Source organism: Cryptomeria japonica, chromosome 1 (assembly GCF_030272615.1).
Source record: "Cryptomeria japonica chromosome 1, Sugi_1.0, whole genome shotgun sequence".
Lineage (NCBI taxonomy): Eukaryota > Viridiplantae > Streptophyta > Pinopsida > Cupressales > Cupressaceae > Cryptomeria > Cryptomeria japonica.
In genome coordinates, this window is record NC_081405.1 from 14,772,532 (window position 1) to 14,793,955 (window position 21,424).

Below are 21,424 nucleotides of genomic sequence, written 5' to 3' on the forward strand. Positions count from 1 at the left end.
TTGTCTCCGGGACCTAACAAATACTTGTGATAACCTTAGGTGTGATTTATTGTTTTGGGTATTTTGTTCAAGAAACTTATCTATTTGACCAGTTACTAAATCTGTAAAAATTAAAATAAATTCTTCTCAATAATTTGGGTATCTAGAACTATTTTCAAAATTTTGAGTTGATGGCGGGAAGTGCCCTCTATTATGAATGCGCAAAAATAAATGCGCGACCTAATTGTGTAAATGCATTATCCAATGCAGCACATGTGCTGCATTGTTGTGCAAATGTGCGACTCTGTGTCAGAAAAGCCCGACTCTGCATTTCAAATGCATTGTTTTGTGATAAATGCGCTGTCAAATTTTGTGTATGTGTGATCTAAAGTTGTAAATGTGCTACTCTGATAGGTAAATGCACTATCAAATTTTAAAAAGTGTGACTCTGCGCTGAGAATGTGTGATTCAATTTCTTTTCCAACAAGTTTTGAGATTTTCATCAAGATGATTATTTTTCTTCTTTTGATTTTGAAAACGTGATGCAAGCATAACAGACACAATGTTTTGAAAGCAAAATGCGCATGCAAGTACAATTTCCTATGGTAGGCCAGGACAATAATTGTTGAATCTCACATGGGTTTCCCTGAGGCTACGCTATTAGGCTACGATATTCAAAGTGGATACTTAGATGCATGACCCCACTAGCTCCACCCTCAACACTCACTTCTCTGGGGTAGCCAAGCACCAGTTCCCATGAAAACTCCTCATGATGAACATTGTATCTCTACTAAGAACACCTAGTTAGTGGTTTTTCAAAAATCTTGTCTTGGATGGTCGAACCTACAAAAAGAGTTAGCTGACAAACTGTAGAATTCCAGTTTTTGTAGATTAACAGGGTAAATGCACTAAAAAAGTATATGCGTGAACAAAATCTATAAAAGCGTTAACCTGCATCACTAAAGCGTTAACCTGCATCACAAAAGCATTAACTTGTATCTCAAAAGTGTGATTTCATCAATAAAAGCGCTATCCAATGCAGTAAACGTGTTATCAAAAGTAGTAAATGTGCTACCAAATAACACACAGGCGTGGAACTGTCTTACAAATGTGTGATTTATGTGAAATAAAATCTAAGCTACGGATAAAAAGATGGGATATTGGAAGGATGCGAGGCTTGAGCCCCATAGTGGGCGCCAAAAATATGTCGACTTAAGTTGAACTCCTCAAAATAAACTTGCAACTTGTTAGCTCATGCATGAAATACAAAAAGCAACATGACCTCAAGCTTCAACCAATGAAACAAAGTAAAATAACAAAATATCAAAGATTATACCTTTTTACCCTTGTGTCTCATTGTGTCCTATCCCCATAGATCTTGGTTGCAAATTGATGTTGCTCTTAGACAAGCACTGTTTAGCTTCCAAGATGGCACATGAAGAATGGACAGATAATTGGTTGTTAATTGATGATTGCTAAATGATATTAAGCTAATATGCAAAGATAATGATATGCTATGATAAACCTCCTAAAATGTTAAATTGCTTCAAACTCAAAACTCACTGATGCAAAATGAAGACTCCTAGATTCACTATGAGATTAGCTATTAGTTTCAAAAATGGCTTAGGAGACCTCTATTTATAGATTTTTGAGAGGATAAGCTTAGGTGGTAGAGATCAACGGTCCTGATTAAATGTTGCAATCTGTATGGCTATGAAATACGAGGTTGAGATGTGAGAGATAAAGGTGGAAGATGTTCCTCCTACACCTACAAAATGGAGGAAAAGGTGGAAGGAGAAGCCAAGTGTCAAAAGACTCACCTTGACTAAGGATGAAAACTTAAGAGAATATAGGATAGTTGGAGAAGATTTAGAGATATGAGGACAAGTGGACTCAACTCCCCCCAAAGATGTAGGAAGGTTGGAGAAAATATAGGGAAGTTGAGAAATGTGTGTATGTACACATTCTTTGATTTATGGTTTGGAAGTTGAAGATAAATGATGTATTAATATTTAAAAATATTAATATATTTAGCCACATGATTGATGAGTTGGCAAAAGAGGAAGTGATGTGGAGATGAGATGAGTTAGAAAAGGAGATTAAATAATTAAGAAATTATTTAATTGATGAGGTCCTATAGGATAGTGGATGGGAGATAACTAAATATTAGATACTTAATTAATTGGTTTAGAAGAAAGTGATTAATGAATTAATTAATAAAATGTTTTAATATAACTAATTAATAGAAGAATATCAATGAAAGCGAATTAAATAAATTAATCTTTTCAAATTAATTATTTAATAGAGGAATTAACATTACATAAATATAAAATATTTTATTAATTACTCATAGCCAATTTTAAGTCTATACATCCACAATTTTGTCACTTGCATAATTCTTACTCTGCTTTCTTTCCATCTCATATTCTTCACACTTATTTATTCATTTCACACATCTTCTATATATATATATATATTGGTAAGCTTATACACCGAGATAATATATGTCGTCCAAGCACAAATGTGTTGGCATTTTGACACTAAGTTGTCATTGATGTCAATTGACATGATGGATAATCACATAAGGGTGAGCATAAAGAATGAGTTGTCACAAACCTCTGAGGAAAAGATGTGCTATTGGTTTAGTATGCTTTACTAGTTAACAGGAGAAGAAACCTCGACCAACAAAGGGATGTACCGGTATGTGTCTTCCAGACTGTCTGTGTGTTGGTGTGCCATGTCTTGATCTTTGTGACGCCATGTGGAGCAGAGGTGGAAAATGTGTTGTGGTTGGTGAAGCCTCATCGATAGGGTCGATGAAATAGATAATCGCCATTAATGAAGGTGCCACAAATCACGGGACTGTATCTGACCGATTGTGGCTTGAGAAAGAAGGAATGACAAAGGAAGATCAGGGAGTAGCTGGCGCCTGAATCAATACAAAGGAAATCCAATTCAAGAAATCCTTGAAAAGGAAACAACTGAAGTGTCTTTATGTGTCGACGGATTTCAAGGCAGGAGATCTTGTTCGAGATTGCTATTTTTAGCATATATGCATTGGATAATGCAAATTGTGTACAAATGCATCTTTGAAGGACAGGTGATCGATCCAAGATAGGCTGGATTGGATAAAATTGAAGATCTTTTCGGAAAGAGGAAACCCTAACCGCTCCAAAATTTGAATTGCGTTCTGGTGGGAAATCACTGTATAAGAAATGAGATCTCAAGACAGAACAAGATGATGTTGTGAAGAAGGAGAAGAGAAGAGAGAGTGAGAAAGGAGAAGGATTACAAGCCATAGAAAGAGATCTAAGAAAGTGGCAGTGTGCATGAGCTAGCATACCAGTGAGAGGATTATACCGACATAACTATAGTTGTGCAGTTGTGCATAACTGGCAAGGTGTGGCAGAGTAGGCAACATCCAAGTGTGAAATAGTGTGTCGAGAGACTATGTGAGAGAGAGAGAAAGGTGACAGAGGATGAGAATCAGAGACAAAAATCTTACAACAAGTAGTGTGAGATTCAATGGAGAAGAAAAGACTATCAACCGACAGAGAGTTATTTGATCAAAGAGTTGCAGAATTCATTTGCAACAAGAAACCTCAATTGTATTCAAATAGTATTTCAATATACATCGCTAAGTTGAAGCTTGGTGTAGGGGTTGATGCTCCTTGGGTAGGTTTCCTAAAAGTGCAGGGGTTGGTGCCCTAAATCTTTTAAGTCAGTGTTTTACCTATGAGGCTGGATTGGAGCAGTAGTCTCCAACAACTTTTCTCACCGAGGTTTTTCCCATATTGGGTTTTCCTTGTAAATCTAGTGTTGTGAGTTCCTTTTGTGTGAATGATATGTTTGTCCCTTCTTCTTGTATTACCAGTGTGATTGTTTAGTGATTAAGTGAATAATTGATATTCTAAAGTTAGACCAGAAAGGGAAAAAAAAAAAGAAAAAAGAAGAAGGAAGGTTTGAAACCATTTATTAACCCCCCCTCTCAGTGGTATTCTATGTTCAACAATTAGTATCAGAGCATAGGTTCTCGGTTATCCTTAATCCTTGGGTAGTTTCTAGACTTTTGAACACAATGGCAAGAAGTGAGTCTGCTTCCTCAAAAGCCCCCATGTTTGATGGATCAAACTATGCCTTATGGAGCAGAAGAATGGAGACCTATATTTTCTCTCTTGGTTTTGATGTGTGGATGTCGGTCAAGAATGGGTATGTTGTTCCTAATTCTCCTCCCACCGGTCCGGATGCAAAAAAGGAATATGAGAATAATGCAAAGGCAAAACATGCTATCTTGAGTGGATTGTCCAATAATAAATTTGTCAAAGTGATGCATTGTGTTTCAGCAAAGGAGACATGGGACAAATTGCAGAGGTTGTTTGAAGGAGATGCAAAAGTCAAAGAAGCCAAGCTGCAAACACTAAGGGGTCAACTTGAAAGCATCAAAATGAAAGATGATGAAAGGATTGCAGACTATCTTCACAGATTTGATGAAACTATGGATACTATTAGAGGACTTGGAGAAGAGATTGCATATGAGATTATTGTCAAGAAAGATACTTAGATCTCTCACTCCCAAATATGATACTAAGGTATCAGCCATAGAAGAAGCCAAGGATCTAAAGACTTTTACAATGGATGAGTTATTTGGCTCTCTGACAACCTATGAGATGAGAACAACCGGTGACACTTCCTCAAGGAAAGACGCAGCATTCAACATCACCAAAAAGGGAAAAGAAGTTGCTACTCATAAAGAATCCAGTAAAGACTCTGATGCAGAAGTGGCAAAATTTGTTCGGAAGCTCAAAAGAGGATCCGACCGATACAAAGGAAAGCTACCACTTAAATTCTTCAACTGTGGAAAGGTAGGACACTTCGCAATAAATTATCCTCATAAAGAAACCGGTGGAGATGAGTCAAGAGAGTTCAGAAGATCTATTGGCAAAGATAGAGAAAGGAATAACTACCGACATGGAAGGAGAGGCTACTGGAACCAAAACAACCTATGTACCATTGAGGATGGCACAACGGATGATGAAAATGTATCAGAAGATGATTACCATGAGAACTACTTTCATGGCACTTGATAGACCAGCTGATGAAGATGAGGAAGAAGAGGATATTGAAGCTGAAGTGGATCTGGAGAGCGAACTTATTAGTGTGCTTGAAGAATTGAGTAAAACAAGAAGAGAACTCAAGAGGGTTAAGTTTGTTTCAACAGATGAACAAGATCTCTTGAAGCAGTCTCTGGATGAGTTCGGTCAAGCCATATCTGACTTGAAACTACAACTGGAAGAAACCAAGAGGATTTGTGAAGCTACAACCTCATTTTTGACAAATAAAGAAAAGGAGAATCAAGAGCTAGAAGTAGAAATAGCAAATCTCAGAAAGGAGCTTGAAGAGAGTAAGGAAGAAATAAAAATAAGGAGCAAGTGTGAAGGCAACACTGAGGCCTTGGACAAAATGTTGAGCAAACAAAAGCAATCCAAAGACACAGGTGGCTTAGGCTTTGAAGAAGGTCAAAGTTCAACTCACAAAGATACGTCTGTCAAAGAAATAATGTTCACCTCTTCAATTAAAGGTGAAGAAAAGAAGTCATTCATTGTAGGCAAGGATTCCAGCAAAAAGACATATGCAGATGCTATTGGAAATTGCCACTCAAATCGGTATACAACAATATACCGGAGGCCACATTTCTTGTACCAACATACAAATCCAAGAAGAAATGCAAGATTTGATCATGAAGCATTCACTAGACTCAACAACATGAAGGGAAGACCCCTAGTGAGGCAGTTCCATTCAGGACCAAGACAACCTAACCGGTATGTTTCAAATTTTCATGGTTATTGTTATCGGTGTAACAAATTTGGGCACAAAACAGTTGACTATAGATTAATTAATAAGCCATCTATGAATTATGAAAGTAGTAATCCATTTAATGCACTTTCAGGATATGAATGTTGTCTGTTATCAGTGCAATGGATATGGTCATAAGAGTTTCGATTGTAGGAAGAATAAACCAGTACCCTACAATAATTTCAAGAACTTCCCCTCAAATGAAAATGTAAAATGCTATAACTATCAAGAATTTGGACACACAACAAAGCTATACAAAAACAGGAAGGTCAAGCAGATGAAGACAAATCCAGATCAAGACATGGTAATTGAACCTGAGCTCAATACATCAGCAGACAAGAAGAAGGAAATCAAACCAGTTTGGGTTGAAAAAAAAAAAAAAAAAGGCAGAATCAAGTCTCATAGTATAGACTGCCTTGCATGCTGAAAGGAAAAATCTATGGGTGGTAGATAGTGGTTTTTCAAACCATATGACTGGTGACAAAAATAAATCATTAAACTTGAAGACTGGAATAGTGGATCAGTAAGGTTTGGAGACAATTCTTCCATCAAAATAAAGGGAAAAGGAACTTTAAGCATTGATGGAAAACTGAAGGTACATGATGTATATTATGTGGAAGGCCTAAAGCATAATCTATTGAGTGTGAGTCAGATGTGTGACAAAGGTTATAAATTCACCTTTGACTCAACCGGTTGCCAGATAAAGAAAGACAATACCAGTAAATTTGTGGCAGAAGGAAAGAGAACAAATGGAAATGTTTATAATCTGAAGGAATGCTATGAATCTCAATGTATGTTAGGACAAGTAGATGAAAGTTGGTTGTGGCACCGAAGATTAGGACACATAAATTTTGATAACTTAGTTGTTGTAAGCAAAAAGGGGTGTGTGAGGAATATTCCACCCATCATCAAGCCAATAAACATATTTTGTGATGAATGTGTAAAAGGTAAGCAAACTAAAGTGAGTTTTAGGACAAAGGAGCACAACACCTCAAGACCACTTGAAATTGTGCATACAAACTTGTGTGGTCCAACTCGAACAAGAGCACTTGCCAGTGAAAGATACTTTATTCTCTTCATTGATGACTACTTAAGAATGACATGGGTCACCTTTCAGCAAGATAAATCACAAGCATTTGAAAGATTCAAGATCTTTCGAAAGATGGTGGAAAAGGAAAGTGGGTACAAATTAAAATGCCTAAGATCAAAAAAGGGTGGAGAGTTCACATCCAATGAATTTGAAGATTATTGTGAAAAATAGGGAATTAGAAGGCAATACTCTACCTCTAGAACACCACAGCAAAATGGTGTGGTAGAAAGGAAGAACATGACAGTCAAGGAGATGGCCAGAACCATGTTAAATGAGGCCAGTCTGTGAGACACATATTGGAAAGAAGCTGTTCATACTGCTACAGATACTTTGAATCGGGTTCAATTAAGAACAAACAAAAAAATGACACCTTATGAGTTATGGTATGACTGGAAGCCATAGGTCAAATATTTCAAAGTATTTGGAAGCAAGTGCTTTGTCAAGAAATATATGGATGGTCTAGGAAGTTTTGACTCTAGGAGTGATGAAGGAATCTTCCTTGATTACTCATCTAACAACAAAGCCTACAAATGCTACAACAAAAGATCAAGAAGAGTCGTTAAGAGTGTGCATGTAAGAGTTGATGAAGATATGCACAAAGGATGTCAACCACAGGTTAACTAGTATGATGACTCCGGTGATGAACATGATGAAGTTCAGTCATATGCTAAACCAAAGGTAGCATCCAAGAAGGTCCCCAACCGATATGTACAACTGAATCACCTGGAAGAGCAGATTCTAGGAAATAAGAGTGATGGTGTGCAGACTAGAAGAAGACTTGCCCAGAATGATGAACAGTCAACCTATGCCTCATGATTGAAGTTGAACCCAAAACATTCAATGAGGCCAACAAAAGACAAGAATGGATGGATGCCATGGAAGAAGAACTGCGACAAATTGAGAAATATAAGACTTGGGAATTAGTCCCTAGACCACAAGACAAGAACATCATTGGCACAAAATGGGTATACAGAAATGAAATGAATGAAGAAGGTAAGATTGTTAGGCATAAAGCTAGACTAGTGTGCAAAGGATACTCTTAGGTAGAGGGAATTGACTTTGAAGAAACATTTGCACTGATGGTCAAATCAGAAGCAATTAGAATGTTTCTAGCCTTCTCTGCCTACAAAGGTTATAAAGTATACCAAATGGATGTAAAATCTACCTTTCTAAATGGAAATTTGGAAGAAGTGTACATGGAGAAATCGGAAGGGTTTATGTTGCATGATGATGAGACATTTGTGTGCAGGTTGAAGAAGGCCTTGTATGGTCTAAAGCAAGCTCCTAGAGCATGGTATTCAATATTAGATCAGTACCTAAAGGAGCATGGATTCAAAAAGGGGAGTGCAAATAGTAATTTGTACATAAAGAAAGATGGGAACCACATGATCATTGTGGTTGTGTATGTTGATGACATTATCTTTGGAGGCAACAAGGACACTCTCTGTAAAGAATTTGCTGATCAAATGCAGTCAGAATTTGAGATGTCAATGCATGGTGAATTGACATACTTCCTTGGTCTGTGGATATTACAACAAGATAAAGGAATCTTTATCTCACAAGTCAAGTATGCAAAGGGGATGTTGAAGAAATTCCAACTAGAAGATTGCAAACTGGTAAGTACCCCTATGGTGACTGACAACAAATTGAGCAAGAATGATGAATCACCGGTGGTGGATTAGACTCTGTACAGATCCATGATAGGCAGTCTATTGTATCTAACTGCTTCAAGACCAAATACAGTTCAGGTAGTGTGCATGGTGGCCAGATTCCAAGCTGCACCAAAATAGTCACATATGAATGTTGTTAGCAGAATTTTTAGATATCTACAAGGAACACTTAGCTATGGCTTGTGGTATCCTAAATAAGGAAATTTTATCTTGGAATCATACACTGATGTTGATTGGGAGGATGCATTGATGATAGAAAGAGCACAAGTGGTGGTGCATTCTTTCTAGGTGACCGGTTGGTCTCTTGGCATAGCAAGAAGTAGGACTCAATCTCTCTATCTACTGTTGAAGCTGAGTACATTGCTGCTGCTACATGTTGCTCTCAGGTGCTTTGGATGAAGCAGACTCTTAAAGACATACAGATGGACATCACTGATCTTATTCTCATACAGTGTGACAATTCAAGTGCAATCAACATAGCAAAGAATCCAGTCATGCATTCCAAAATGAAGCACATTGCTATCAAGTATCACTTTCTCAAAGAGAAGGTTGAAGGATAGGAGGTAAGGATGGATTATATTCCTACTGGTGAACAAGTAGCAAACATTTTCACCAAACCATTACCGGTAAGCACTTTTGAGTACCTCCAACACAAGTTGGGAGTTGTGTCATCTGTCTAGGCAAGCCTTATGTGGCTCAGGGGGAACTGAAAATTGTCAAAGGAGAGATTGGTATGGATCAAAGGGGGAGTGCATAGTATCCTTTGTCACTGTGTCAAAGGGGGAGAAAAGTATCGGTTATGAAGTGAATTGTGAGAAGTTGACATCAATGCCAAAGGGGGAGATTGTTGGCATTTTGGCACCAAGTTGTTGTTGATGTCAATCAGCATGATGGATAATCACATAAGAGTGAGCATAAAGAATGAGTTGTCACAAACCTCTGAGGTAAAGATGTGCTACCAGTTTAGTATGCTTTACTAGTTAATAGGAGAAGAAACCTCGATCAACAAAGGGATGTACCGGTATGTGTCTTTCAGACCGTCTATGTGTTGGTGGGCCATGTGTTGATCTTTGTGATGTCATGTGGAGCAGAGGTGGAAAACGTGATGTGGTTGGTGAAGCCTCATCGACAGGGTCGATGTAACATATAATTGCCATTAATGAAGGTGCCACAAATCACAAGATTGTATCTAACCGATTGCAGCTCAAGAAAGAAGGAATGACAGGGGAAGATCAGGGAGTAGCTGGCACTTGAATCAATACAAAGAAAATTCGATTCAGGAAATCCTCGAAAAGGAAACAACTGAAGTGTCTTTATGTGTCGACGGATTTCAAGGCAGGAGATCTTGTTCAAGATTGCTATTTTCGACAGATATGCATTGGATAATGCACATCGTGTATAGATGCATCTTTGAAGGACAGGTGATGGATCCAAGATAGGCTAGATTGGATAAAATTGAAGATCTTGTCAAAAAGAGGAAACCCTAGAACCGCTCTGAAATTTGAATTCGTTCTGGCAGGAAATCACTGTATAAGAAATGAGAGCTCAAGACATAACAAGATGATGTTGTGAAGAAGGAGAAGAGAAGAGAGAGAGTGAGCAAGGAGAAGGATTATAAGCCATAGAAAGAGCTCTAAGAAAGTGGCAGTGTGCATGAGCTAGCATACTGGTGAGAGGATTTTACCGACAGAACTATAGTTATGCAGTTGTGCCTAACTGGCAAGGTGTGGCAGAGCAGGTAGCATCCAAGTGTGAAACAATGTGTTGAGAGATTGTGTGAGAAAGGGAGAGAAAGGTGACAGAGGCTGAGAATCAGAGACAAAAATCTCACAACCGATAGTGTGAGATTCAGTGGAGAAGAGAAGACTGTCAACCGACAGAGAGTTATTTGATCAGAGAGTTGCATAATTCATTTGCAACAAGAAGCCTTAATTGTATTCAAATAGTATTTCGCTTGGTGCAGGGGTTGGTGCTCCTTAGGTAGGTGCCCTAAAAGTGCAGGGGTTGGTGCTCCTTGGGTTGGTGCCCTAAATCTTTGTAAGTTAGTGTTTTACCTGCGAGGCTGGATTGGAGCAGTAGTCTCCAACAACTTTTCTCACCGAGGTTTTTCCTATATTGGGTTTTCCTCGTAAATCTGGTGTTGTGAGTTCCTTTTGTGTGAATGATTTGTTTGGCCCTTCTTCTTGTATTACTGGTATGATTGTTTAATCATTAAGTGAATAACTGATATTCTAAAGTTAGACCAGAAAGAAAAAAAGAAGAAGGAAGGTTTGAAACCACTGATTCACCCCCCTCTCAGTGGTATTCTGTGTTCAACAAAATGCTTTAAATAATAATATGCTACTCGGATCAACATGTTATCCAAAAAATGCCTTGACCAAAAATAGGATAAAAAAGTTGACCTATACCGATCTCTTACATGCTTCCTTCATAGGTCCTTCATTTACCGAAATGTACACCTTAACAACCGGAACAAAACATGGGTCATAGACTTTGGACCCATAAGCACAAATTCCAAACACATCAACTCCCAAACTTCAAGATATAGATGCCACAGATTTTGGAACATAAAACCATGCAATATAATCATCTGGATAGCAATACAATAGATACAACTGATAGTAGCTGATACCCGATCTAGATAAGCACAACACATGATTCCAGGGATGAGGATCTTTTGAAAATGACTCCTGTAGATCATGTATGCCTTACTGCTTCATATCACATTCATACCTATCTTCCATTGATGCTCAACCTGCAATACCAAAACTGCTTATGCCACATCCAATCCTAACCGGATCACCAAGTTTGACATCAATGACAACATTCACACAAATCCAACACAATCATCTAAAAAAACATAATAATAAAATTTATTTTATTTAATGAAGGCACATTTATTTTACTATAAGAAATTTCCATATTCTTTTTTAATATAAAAGCAATGCTTAATGTGTTCCATCTTTTATTAATATAGTTTATCCAAAGACATTAAATTTTCACAATCTATGAGATATTGATCAACTGTTCCGAAATCGATTGTGTTTAAGTTTTTTGCATCAATGTTTCGAATCACACTCCATGATCCATCTCCTATATTATCGATTATAATACACAACACTATAATATAATACACATATTATATAATTTACAGATAAATTTATTTTAACTAATATAATGTTTCTAGACATATAAGTGATAGTACTTTATGTATATTGTATATATAAATAATAATTGCTTGAGTAATATTAGTTAGAAATATATTGCATATATAAAATATAATCTTGTTAAGTATGATAGAAATTATTTCACATTTCTATATTCATATATTTTTGAAATCTCTCAAAATTAGTTTAGGATATAAGTCTTTTTGTTTAATAGAGTATACTATCATATGTAAAGATGTATAATTCTATAACTTCTCTTTGTACACTTCACTACAGTATTTAAATAAATATTTAATGATATATGATATTTCATGTAAGGTATATTAATTCATTGAAGTTTTTATATTTATTAATTAATTTATAAAAAAGTAATAAAATAATATTTAAATAGTTGTTTTATTATTAAAATAATATTGTGTACATGTTATAATTGGAGATGTTGCTAGCATATTGATCTTAGATAAATTTATGTAAAATACAAGGAGAGATATAATCTTGAGGTATCTATTTTTAAATGAACTTATCATATACAAGAGGAAAAGACACCTTGGGAAGGATATCTCTCAAAATTTTTACATAGATTTGTCTAAGAAAGATATGCTAGTGGAAAAGGTATTGGTTTGTGTTTGAGATCCTTGAATTCATTACCATAGTGTCCATTTTGCTTTGCATCCTCTCTCTTTTTCGCTTGGTTTATTTTGTGGAATAGTGCTTAATCCAAGTTGAAGGAAAAAATAGTGACCAATGAGCTCTCAAAATGGTATGGTGTGTGCGTGCACATGTATGAGAGGTACAAGAGGGATTGATGAAGTGATACTTTGTGGTAATGACATGGAAGAAGAGAGAGATTTAGAGACATTTCGACAAATCAATACAATGTTGGATGTGAAAGTGGCTTGGTTAAATAGGGCAACGATTTAAGCCTAGTAATCACATATGAAAGAGGCATTAAGGTGTGATACTTGTGGGTAATGGGTGGTAAGTGGAAAAAGGATAAGTATTAAATGCTCAAAAACTAGTGGTAGTGACACTATGATGATGAGTACTAGTTGTCGAAGTAATAATGGTAGAGGATGGGCCAATATTATTAGTAGTGCTAGATGTAGTTGCACTAATAATTAACTTTAAATGTGACATTTTCTAAAAATATTAGATAGATGAACGATAGTATTATTTGTAGTTTAATTTTTACTATGTAATATTTATTATGAATATTACATAATCATGAATATCATGAATATTATTTATTATTTGTAATATTTATTATGAATATTTGTAGTCCTAGGTAATAATCATGAATATTAAAACTTTGACTTAAATTTAATATTCTATTATTAAATATTAATTTTAGCAAATATTATAGATATCTTAAATACATTTATTTAAATATTTATGTCTATATATATAATTAATAAAGTAATTGTTAAAAGAAATTAAATACCTTCAATCAATATCTAGAAAATTAAATATTTTTTAATTTGTTACAAAGACTTTATTAGACCCATTTTCCCAAATTTTAATATTTTTATAATAATTAGGATCTATTAAAAACCCCAACTCAATTTTTAATAGTGAGCCTAAGAAGATCATAATTTTTTATACCGACAAACTTTTAAAAATACTTTATCCTCCCCAAAAATAGTTGTAATGTATATATTATTTAAAAAAGAAAGAAAATGACGTTGAATATTATTTGTAGTTGACTTTGAAAAGCTTGGAAAAGAGAGTCCATTAGCGACGTCAAGTACGGAGATAATAGAAGAGCTTATGATTTATTTATTAAGAAAAATTATATATTGCTGACAAAAAAGCATTTTTTTAATTTGGTGAAGGAAGTAGTTAGGGTTTTGATAGATGGAAGTATGGGTGGTACTTACTGCTTCCAAAGCATATGACAAAATTGATAAGAAAACTGAGCAAGATGATGATGATTGAGAGAGCTGGGCATATTGTCAATGCATGAGTTGGACCATCGCTATTGACAGCCACTTTTATAAAGCTTATTTTTGTAATCCCTTCCAATTCTCACACTTATTTTTGGATTTACTGCATCAGTCTTCTTTCCCACTCTGTACTCTCCCCCTTTCTTCTTGTACCTTCAATTATATAGTCATGGAATTTGTGATATATTTGATATGACACGTGAACAAACAGACTCCATTGTTTCATCTTTCAAGTCTTTTAACCCACTTTTTAACCTTGTAAATAGAAGAACATATGGGAACAAAGGTGGGCCGGGGGGAAAGTCCATGCACCAGTCTGGCCAAAAAGCTTCAATTTTCTATTTCCACATACAAAAGTTGATGCAGGGATCTGACATTCAACGTACCGTTTGGCGTTGGGGGTTGGATCAGGATAAAGATGGCACTTTTCTGGTTAACAGTCAAATATCTACTTTGAGCATTGAACTAATCATGGTTTTGCTACTTATTGAACCTTAATGTGTAAGCAATGTTATTTGGGAGAATATTATCAGAAGTATTTGAACAAGATTAGGGTGGTCAAAGGGATAGTGAATTCATTTTCAGATCTCTTTCAATGTTGGCTTTCTTGATTAAAAAACTTGTCATATTGTGGAGCCTTGTCTCTTTGAAGATCTCATTCAAAGTGTCTACTTGCAAAATGCTTTCAAATTGAATATGAATATCCTCATAGGCTACACAATCTAGGATGAAGTGTTGTTCAGTTTCAACTACCCTTTTGTTGCAGAAAATATAGACTTAATCATCCTAATCTTCCTTGGGGGCCGTCCATCTCTCTACATCACGTTGAATTTAGAAGTATCAAACTTTACCATAAAATTTGTTCAAAATAGAATAAATTAAAAAAATTAGATACCTCACCATCAAACTTCATAATAAACATTCAATGAATTCGAAAATATACTGTCCCATATGATGAATGCTAAAATTCTTATATTCCATTCTATTTCTTTCTTTGTAAAGATAGCCCAAAGGGTTTTTTGCTTGGCCTAAAACATGCTAGAGATGGTATATTAGCTTTGTCTTTTGACCGTACGAGAAAATCATGTGAAAGGTGAGTAAGAGGGGGCGAGGAATTCATGGGAGGGCAAATGATCCCAAAGTCTTAACAAAGGAAGGATATCTAGGGATTCCTAAGGACCCCATGGACTTTTAAGCCTCACTCTAGACAATTCCAATTGTTTTTTTGTGTTGGGTTTGAATGGTAAAATTTGGGCAGTGCAGGAAAGAAAGGGCAGCTGGGGTACCTAGTGCAAATGGGAACGGAGACATGTGATGTTTGACCGTGAAATATGAAAAAGTCAGACAGGGAAAGAATCCAAGGTCAAAATTACAGCCCATGTGTCTTACTCTTGTTCTTATTTTAGATTTGAGTGTTTGAAGGATTGAAGAAATATCTCTCTTTCCGATATCTTCTCTCCTAATTCAACCCTCCCAAATAGTATTTTAACATTGATTATTGTAACCCTAATACAATCATTGGTCTCCTCCCCTGCACAATATATATAATTCATCTGTCAATCACTCTTGTGAAGTGTGAATCATACAATCTTCCTTTTCTCATGGCTATTACACTGCGTATCAGGGTTGGTCTGTGGGAAGGAGTCATAACTCTGTGTGGGTTGGTTTCGCAGTAGGTTTTCTCTGTCAATTCTGTCTGCTATAACCCATGCACTTCTTAAATTTTGTGCTCCACCTCTCCACACATGGTGTCTAATTTTACCAATCTGGATGAAGATGAATGCATGACTTTTTATCTGTTTCTATCACAAGCCAGCTGATCCCACTGCAGCCTTTTGTCCAAGCTTTCATCCAAAAAACCTCTGCCATCTTTAGATCCTTGGGTTTAAGACTCGCGCCAATTTGGTTTCACTATCATTTAGGGTAGGATTTGTGGTATAGTACATTTGAACAATAATGATGGGAAAGAGATTGGGCTGGCCGGGTTGGTTTTGGCATTGAGATAAGCCACGTTTGGAAGTGGGAGTTTTGGCTTTTCCTGTGGTGGGTTTGCAGTTAGAGAGCTTCTTTGGAAGACTTTTAGAGGTGTACGGGCCTAAAACTTGTGAATGCCCATCAGCTGCTGACGCCATTGCTTTTGGCTTTGTCCTGCCAAGTCTGTATCTTTTTTGCCCTGACAAAACGCTGCTGCAGCTGCGCTAGGGCTAGAATAGGCCGGCACGAAGTTCTCCTATTGGAGATTTAGGGAGGAGAGCAAAAATCAGGCACTTGGATTGTTTGAAGCAGGCCAGAAGAGAAAAAGGCCTCTTTTTTGGCTCAGAAGTGAAATAAAACACCCCTGGGAGAGACAGAGTGAGAATGGAGGAGAACTAGCAATTTGTTGCTTGCCTTCCTTCTCCCTCTTTCTCTCTTTTCCACTTCGCCCTCACACTAGAATAGTTTGTCAGGAATGGGCTTGTAGAGGGCGCCATGATAGCAGCAGGATTAGAAGCGGCTGACAAGCATTTTGGGATGAGTTTTGGATTGGGTAGTTTACTTGAGGGCAGGAGCGATTCAAACAAGAGATTTTTCTCTGAGATCTCCAACAACAATCTTGGAATGGCACAGCCTTGTTTCGTTGCTCCTCCTCCACCAAGGTCTAACATGAACATGAACATGTACAACTCTGCACCCAAGCTCTCCTTGACGCTGGTAGGTCCTCTTTACATCCGGAAAATTTATAATGAAAACATGGGTATTGATGTGGAAATGCGTATTAATTCCTATTTGTTTGTTTATAGATGTAAGTATGTATGTATTTATGATGGGGCATTTTTTGACAGACAAGCAGCTTGGAAGGAAAAGGAGACATGTTTGGCAACAGCGGTGGAGAGTCTCAGCTTGTGAGACAGAAAGATGATGACTATGAGAGCAGGTCTGGTAGTGACAACATGGAAGGGAATGGATCTGGTGATGACCAGGAAGATAACCATCCTAAAAAGAAGCGCTATCACAGGCATACTCCTCAGCAGATTCAGGAGATGGAAGCGTATGCCCTTATTTCACTTTTAACAATTCAGTGCTTGTTGACAAATCCTTTGAGAATTGTTGTTTCTGACTTTGGTATTTTCCATTTTGGGTTTGCCACAGGCTTTTCAAAGAGTGCCCTCATCCAGATGAGAAGCAAAGGCAAATTCTGAGTAAGCAATTGGGGCTTGCGCCCCGCCAGATTAAGTTTTGGTTTCAGAATCGGAGAACCCAGATGAAGGTATGTATGGGGGGATTAAGAAAATGACCGAATTTTTTATTGTGATGTTGCACGACTTAGGGTTTCATGTTTTGTTACTTGAATTTTGTCTAATCATGGTTTGGATTTGCAAATCTCGGGATTTTCAGGCTCAGCACGAGCGTCATGAAAATTCTCTCCTCAGGCAGGATAACGAGAAGCTTCGGCTGGAGAACATGGCAATCAAAGAAGCCATGAGAAATCCCATTTGCACTAACTGCGGAGGACCTGCTGTTATTGCAGAAATTAGTCTTCAAGAGCAGCAGCTGCGTATTGAGAATATTCGATTGAAAGATGAGGTCCGTTTGTACTGCACTGCATTTAACCAGTAATTTGATGCATATTCCATTTTTTTTTGTATCCTGAAATGCAAGCTGTGATTAAAAAAGATTTCGAGGCAGTCCTATTTAGTTGCAGCCTTTCTGATTCTATTTTACTTCCTACTGGATTTTTATTCTCTTTGCAAAAACTTTTCAGTGCAATGATTTTCCCATGGAATTGCTTATTATCCTATAAACTACATTAGATTTAGAGACCCAGAAGGTTATTGTTCTCAAATGCTTTGAAGCACAACTGAGCAGTCAAGTTGAAGATTCGTTAGCTTTGTGTTTTTTAATGGGTACTCTAACAAGTGAGCCATTCTTATGTTTTTCTTTCTGCATGGATTTTTTTTTGTTTCAGCTCGAAAGAATGGCAGCAATGGCAGGAAAATTTTACGGAAGGCCCATACAATTGACATCTCTTCCTCCAATGCACGGTGCATCTTTGGAGCTAGGAATGGGTGCAGGTGCCAACAGTTTTGATGCCTTGCATTCTTCAATGAATCCTCCATCTGAATTACTGTTGTTACAAGGACCTTCTGTTGATGTTCAAAGCCGAACTGGGGGTATGATGGGGATAGATAGATCCCTGGTTGCAGAACTGGCTATTGTAGCCATGGACGAGCTCATGAAAATACTTCAGCTTCAAGAGCCTCTCTGGATCAGAAGTCTTGAAGATGGCAGGGAAAATCTCAACTGTGAAGAATATCTGCGTCAATTTCCAAGGGGCATAGGCCCAAAACCCATGACACATAAAACTGAGGCAACTAGACAATCTGGCCCCGTGCTGATGAACAGCCTGGATCTGGTGGAGACACTTATGGATGCTGTACGTAAACATACTTAACAATGTTTTATACACTGCGTCTTTTTGCATGTATCACTTGAGATACTTACATATTTTTTTACTAATATTCAATTATTGCAATTGCGATGCAACTCAGAACCGATGGAAAGAAATGTTTCCATGCATTCTCTCTAAAGCAGCCACACTGGAAGTCATATCTAGCGGTACAGGCCTAAGGCATGGGGCATTGCAACTGGTATACTTTTTGGGACCTCATTTTGAAATTTGAAAACTCTTTCTGCAGATTCAAGATTAATGGGTGCATTTCCATTGTTATTGATTTGATTCCATTTCATTGGATGGTTTTATAGATGTACATGGAGATGCAAGTTCCATCACCACTGGTTCCAACCAGAGAAGTTAACTTCCTACGATTCAGCCAGCAACACAGTGAAGGAGTATGGGCTGTGGTGGACGTTTCTGTGGATAGTCTCAGAGAAAACTCACCTGCATCCTTTCTGAAATATAGGAGACGTCCATCTGGGTGCCTCATTCAGGACTTGCCCAACGGTTATTCGCAGGTTTGTTTCCTTTTTTTCTAAGTTTTTCTCATAAGTCATTTTCATTTTAATGGCTTCCCATTTGCAGATTCCACACAAGTTACAAAGACTGAATGTTTTATGTATGATAAACTATATATCAGGTTACATGGGTGGAACATGCGGATTATGATGATATAGATGTACATGGATTGTACCGCAGTGTGGTAAATTGTGGGTTGGCATTTGGAGCTGGGCGTTGGTTAGCAACACTTCAGCGCCAGTGTGAAAGCCTTGCTGTACTCATGTCAAATAATGTCTCATCCAGAGATCACACTGGTACTGCTACTAGACTAGGCTTTTTACTTCTACTTGAAGTTCTGCAGTTCAATTCTATAATGATATCTTTTTGGGATTTTGCCTGATAATTACTTTCGTGTGGCGCAGTTTTAGCAAATCCCAATGGCCGCCGTAGCATGCTGAAACTGGCTCAGAGGATGACCAACAATTATTGTGGTGGAGTGAGCGCATCAAGTGGGCAGACATGGACCAAATTATCTAATGGCGATGATGATGTGAGAGTGACCACAAGGAAGAACACTGATGATCCTGGGGAACCTTCTGGTGTTGTATTGAGTGCTGCCACTTCAGTCTGGCTTCCTGTATCTCCCCAACGCTTGTTTGAGTTTCTCCGAGATGCCACTCTCAGAAACAAGGTGGTTTTCAATGCCCTCATAAATTACTTCACCATGTTTTGCTTTGTTGTGGTGAGCATAAACAATTTGCTTTTCTTTTATGGTAACCTGGGAATTTTGTAACATCACTAACATTGAATGATGTAAAACAGTGGGATATTCTATCTAATGGCGGTCAGATGCAAGAAATGGCAAACATTGCCAAGGGGAATGATCCTGGTAACAGTGTTAGTCTGCTAGGGGCAAGTGTAAGTATTAGTCTGTCATATGGAAAACTAGCATGAGAAATGAGATGTGGGTTTTTAGTTTTTTAACATTTATGTATTTTTTAAGATTGAAACTGATATGAATTAGTTTATGTTGATATTGCAGGGTTTGAATTCTACTCAGACCATGTTAATATTGCAAGAATGCTGCACAGATGCTTATGGGTCTCTTGTAGTGTATGCACCTATTGATGTGGGTGCCATGCATTTGGTTATGAGTGGAGGTGACTCAAGTTATATTTCTCTTTTACCATCTGGATTTGCAATCATTCCAGAGGGATCCCAATGCAGGGGGAACTCTTTGGGAGTACACGAATCTGGAAGGAGCTTAAGCAGTTTGCAAGTAGGAGGCTCTCTCCTCACAGTTGCCTTTCAAATACTGGTTAGCAGTCTTCCCAATTCCAAACTAACCATGGAGTCTGTGGAGACTGTAAACAATCTGATAAGCAGCACAGTGAAGAAAATCAAGGGAGCATTGGGAGTAGAAAATGAATATGATTGAGGGCCTACTCCACCTCTTACAGTGATTTTGGTTTTCTCTTTTCTCCATTGGAAGCTAATGTAATATTTATGGGCTTCCAAGTAGAAGTTTTGAAGTTTAAAACTGTAGCTCTAGTGTTATGCTAACAGCAAATGACTATAGTAACTTGAGCTAAAGATATGGGTATGGAATGAGTCAAGAACGCACCACATGTATCCTTGCCGGGTGGTAAAGCACAGGGAGATAAAACGCATCGTCAGCAAAAGAAGATTTTTTGCTGTTACCACTACGCAAGGGTAGTGGTTCGGGTATTGACTCATTTCCTAGTATCACTACTAGTATCGCTATGTCTATTAGCAGCACAATGAACCTACACTTGCCTTAAGTTAATTGTTTTTGGATGTTTCTTCATTCCAGTGTTTGCAGATATCTTTTATGTTTCTTCATGCTTGTTGCTTATGGATGTTTAAGATAAATACTTGACAAGCTCAACAGTAAATACTTGTTTCATTCAACTGGTAGAAAAATGTATATCTTCAAAACCTGCCATTACTGTTTATTTCAATGAAGGCTGTCAGTTTCATGATAAGAGTAATTGTTACCTACTAATTTTTTTTTGTTGCTGTAACTAATTTTTTTGAATTTGGGAGTCTATTGTTATAATTTTTCACAATGTATAATCTATTAAATTCATTGTTGGATCATGGAATTTGATCTGAAACGTTGAAAAATTAAACTCACAAATAAACTCACACGCTTCTTGCTGGATCATGAAATTGTTTGATCAGAAATGTTGAAAAAATAAACTCACACAAATAAGCTCACAGGCTTCTTCTTGGATCATGAAGCTGTTTGATCGAAAAAATAAACTCACACATTGATACAGAAGCTATGCACTATAACATGTATTACCTAATTAAACTTAGCAAATATGGCTAAGAAGTTCACACGACAAATGAAACTGTTGAGTACGATGTATAGTCATTTTCAACTATTTGAAAGTGAAGTTTTTAATTACTGCAGGTCCTGTATACTTGCCTGCCTGGCAATGTAACTTGCTAAATAGAAAAAACTTGTGATATGTAATAAAGTATTTTCATATCACAGAATGAGGCATGCGCAAGAAAGTAACTGATGGCAACTAATTGCTCTTAAACACTCTTTTAACTGTTCATTTATTTTCCACGTTTTCTCTCGTCTTCTTAATTAATCTCATAAATCCTGACGGCTAGTTTTTCATGTCTCAGTGGTCCCATATAATTTTAAATGGATTGTGTTAAACAAGAAAGGAAAAAAAAATACAATCGAGGAAGTTTAATTTTCGCGAAGCTTTTGGTGAAAAGTAAAACTTCTGAGACCTAGCTCCATT

General features: G+C 37.1%; 1 protein-coding gene across 1 annotated transcript; it reads left to right on the forward strand.

The window, feature by feature from the left end:
• Positions 1-15,233: 15,233 nt before the first annotated feature.
• On the forward strand, positions 15,234-20,466 carry LOC131071226 (homeobox-leucine zipper protein HDG2). Its single transcript, XM_058006991.2, has 11 exons — positions 15,234-16,393; positions 16,525-16,730; positions 16,832-16,949; positions 17,078-17,266; positions 17,649-18,116; positions 18,232-18,330; positions 18,446-18,655; positions 18,778-18,952; positions 19,061-19,329; positions 19,461-19,556; positions 19,681-20,466. The coding sequence occupies exons 1-11, from the start codon at positions 16,172-16,174 to the stop codon at positions 20,074-20,076; spliced, it is 2,448 nt and encodes an 815-aa protein (XP_057862974.1). The 5' UTR covers positions 15,234-16,171; the 3' UTR covers positions 20,077-20,466.
• Positions 20,467-21,424: the final 958 nt, after the last annotated feature.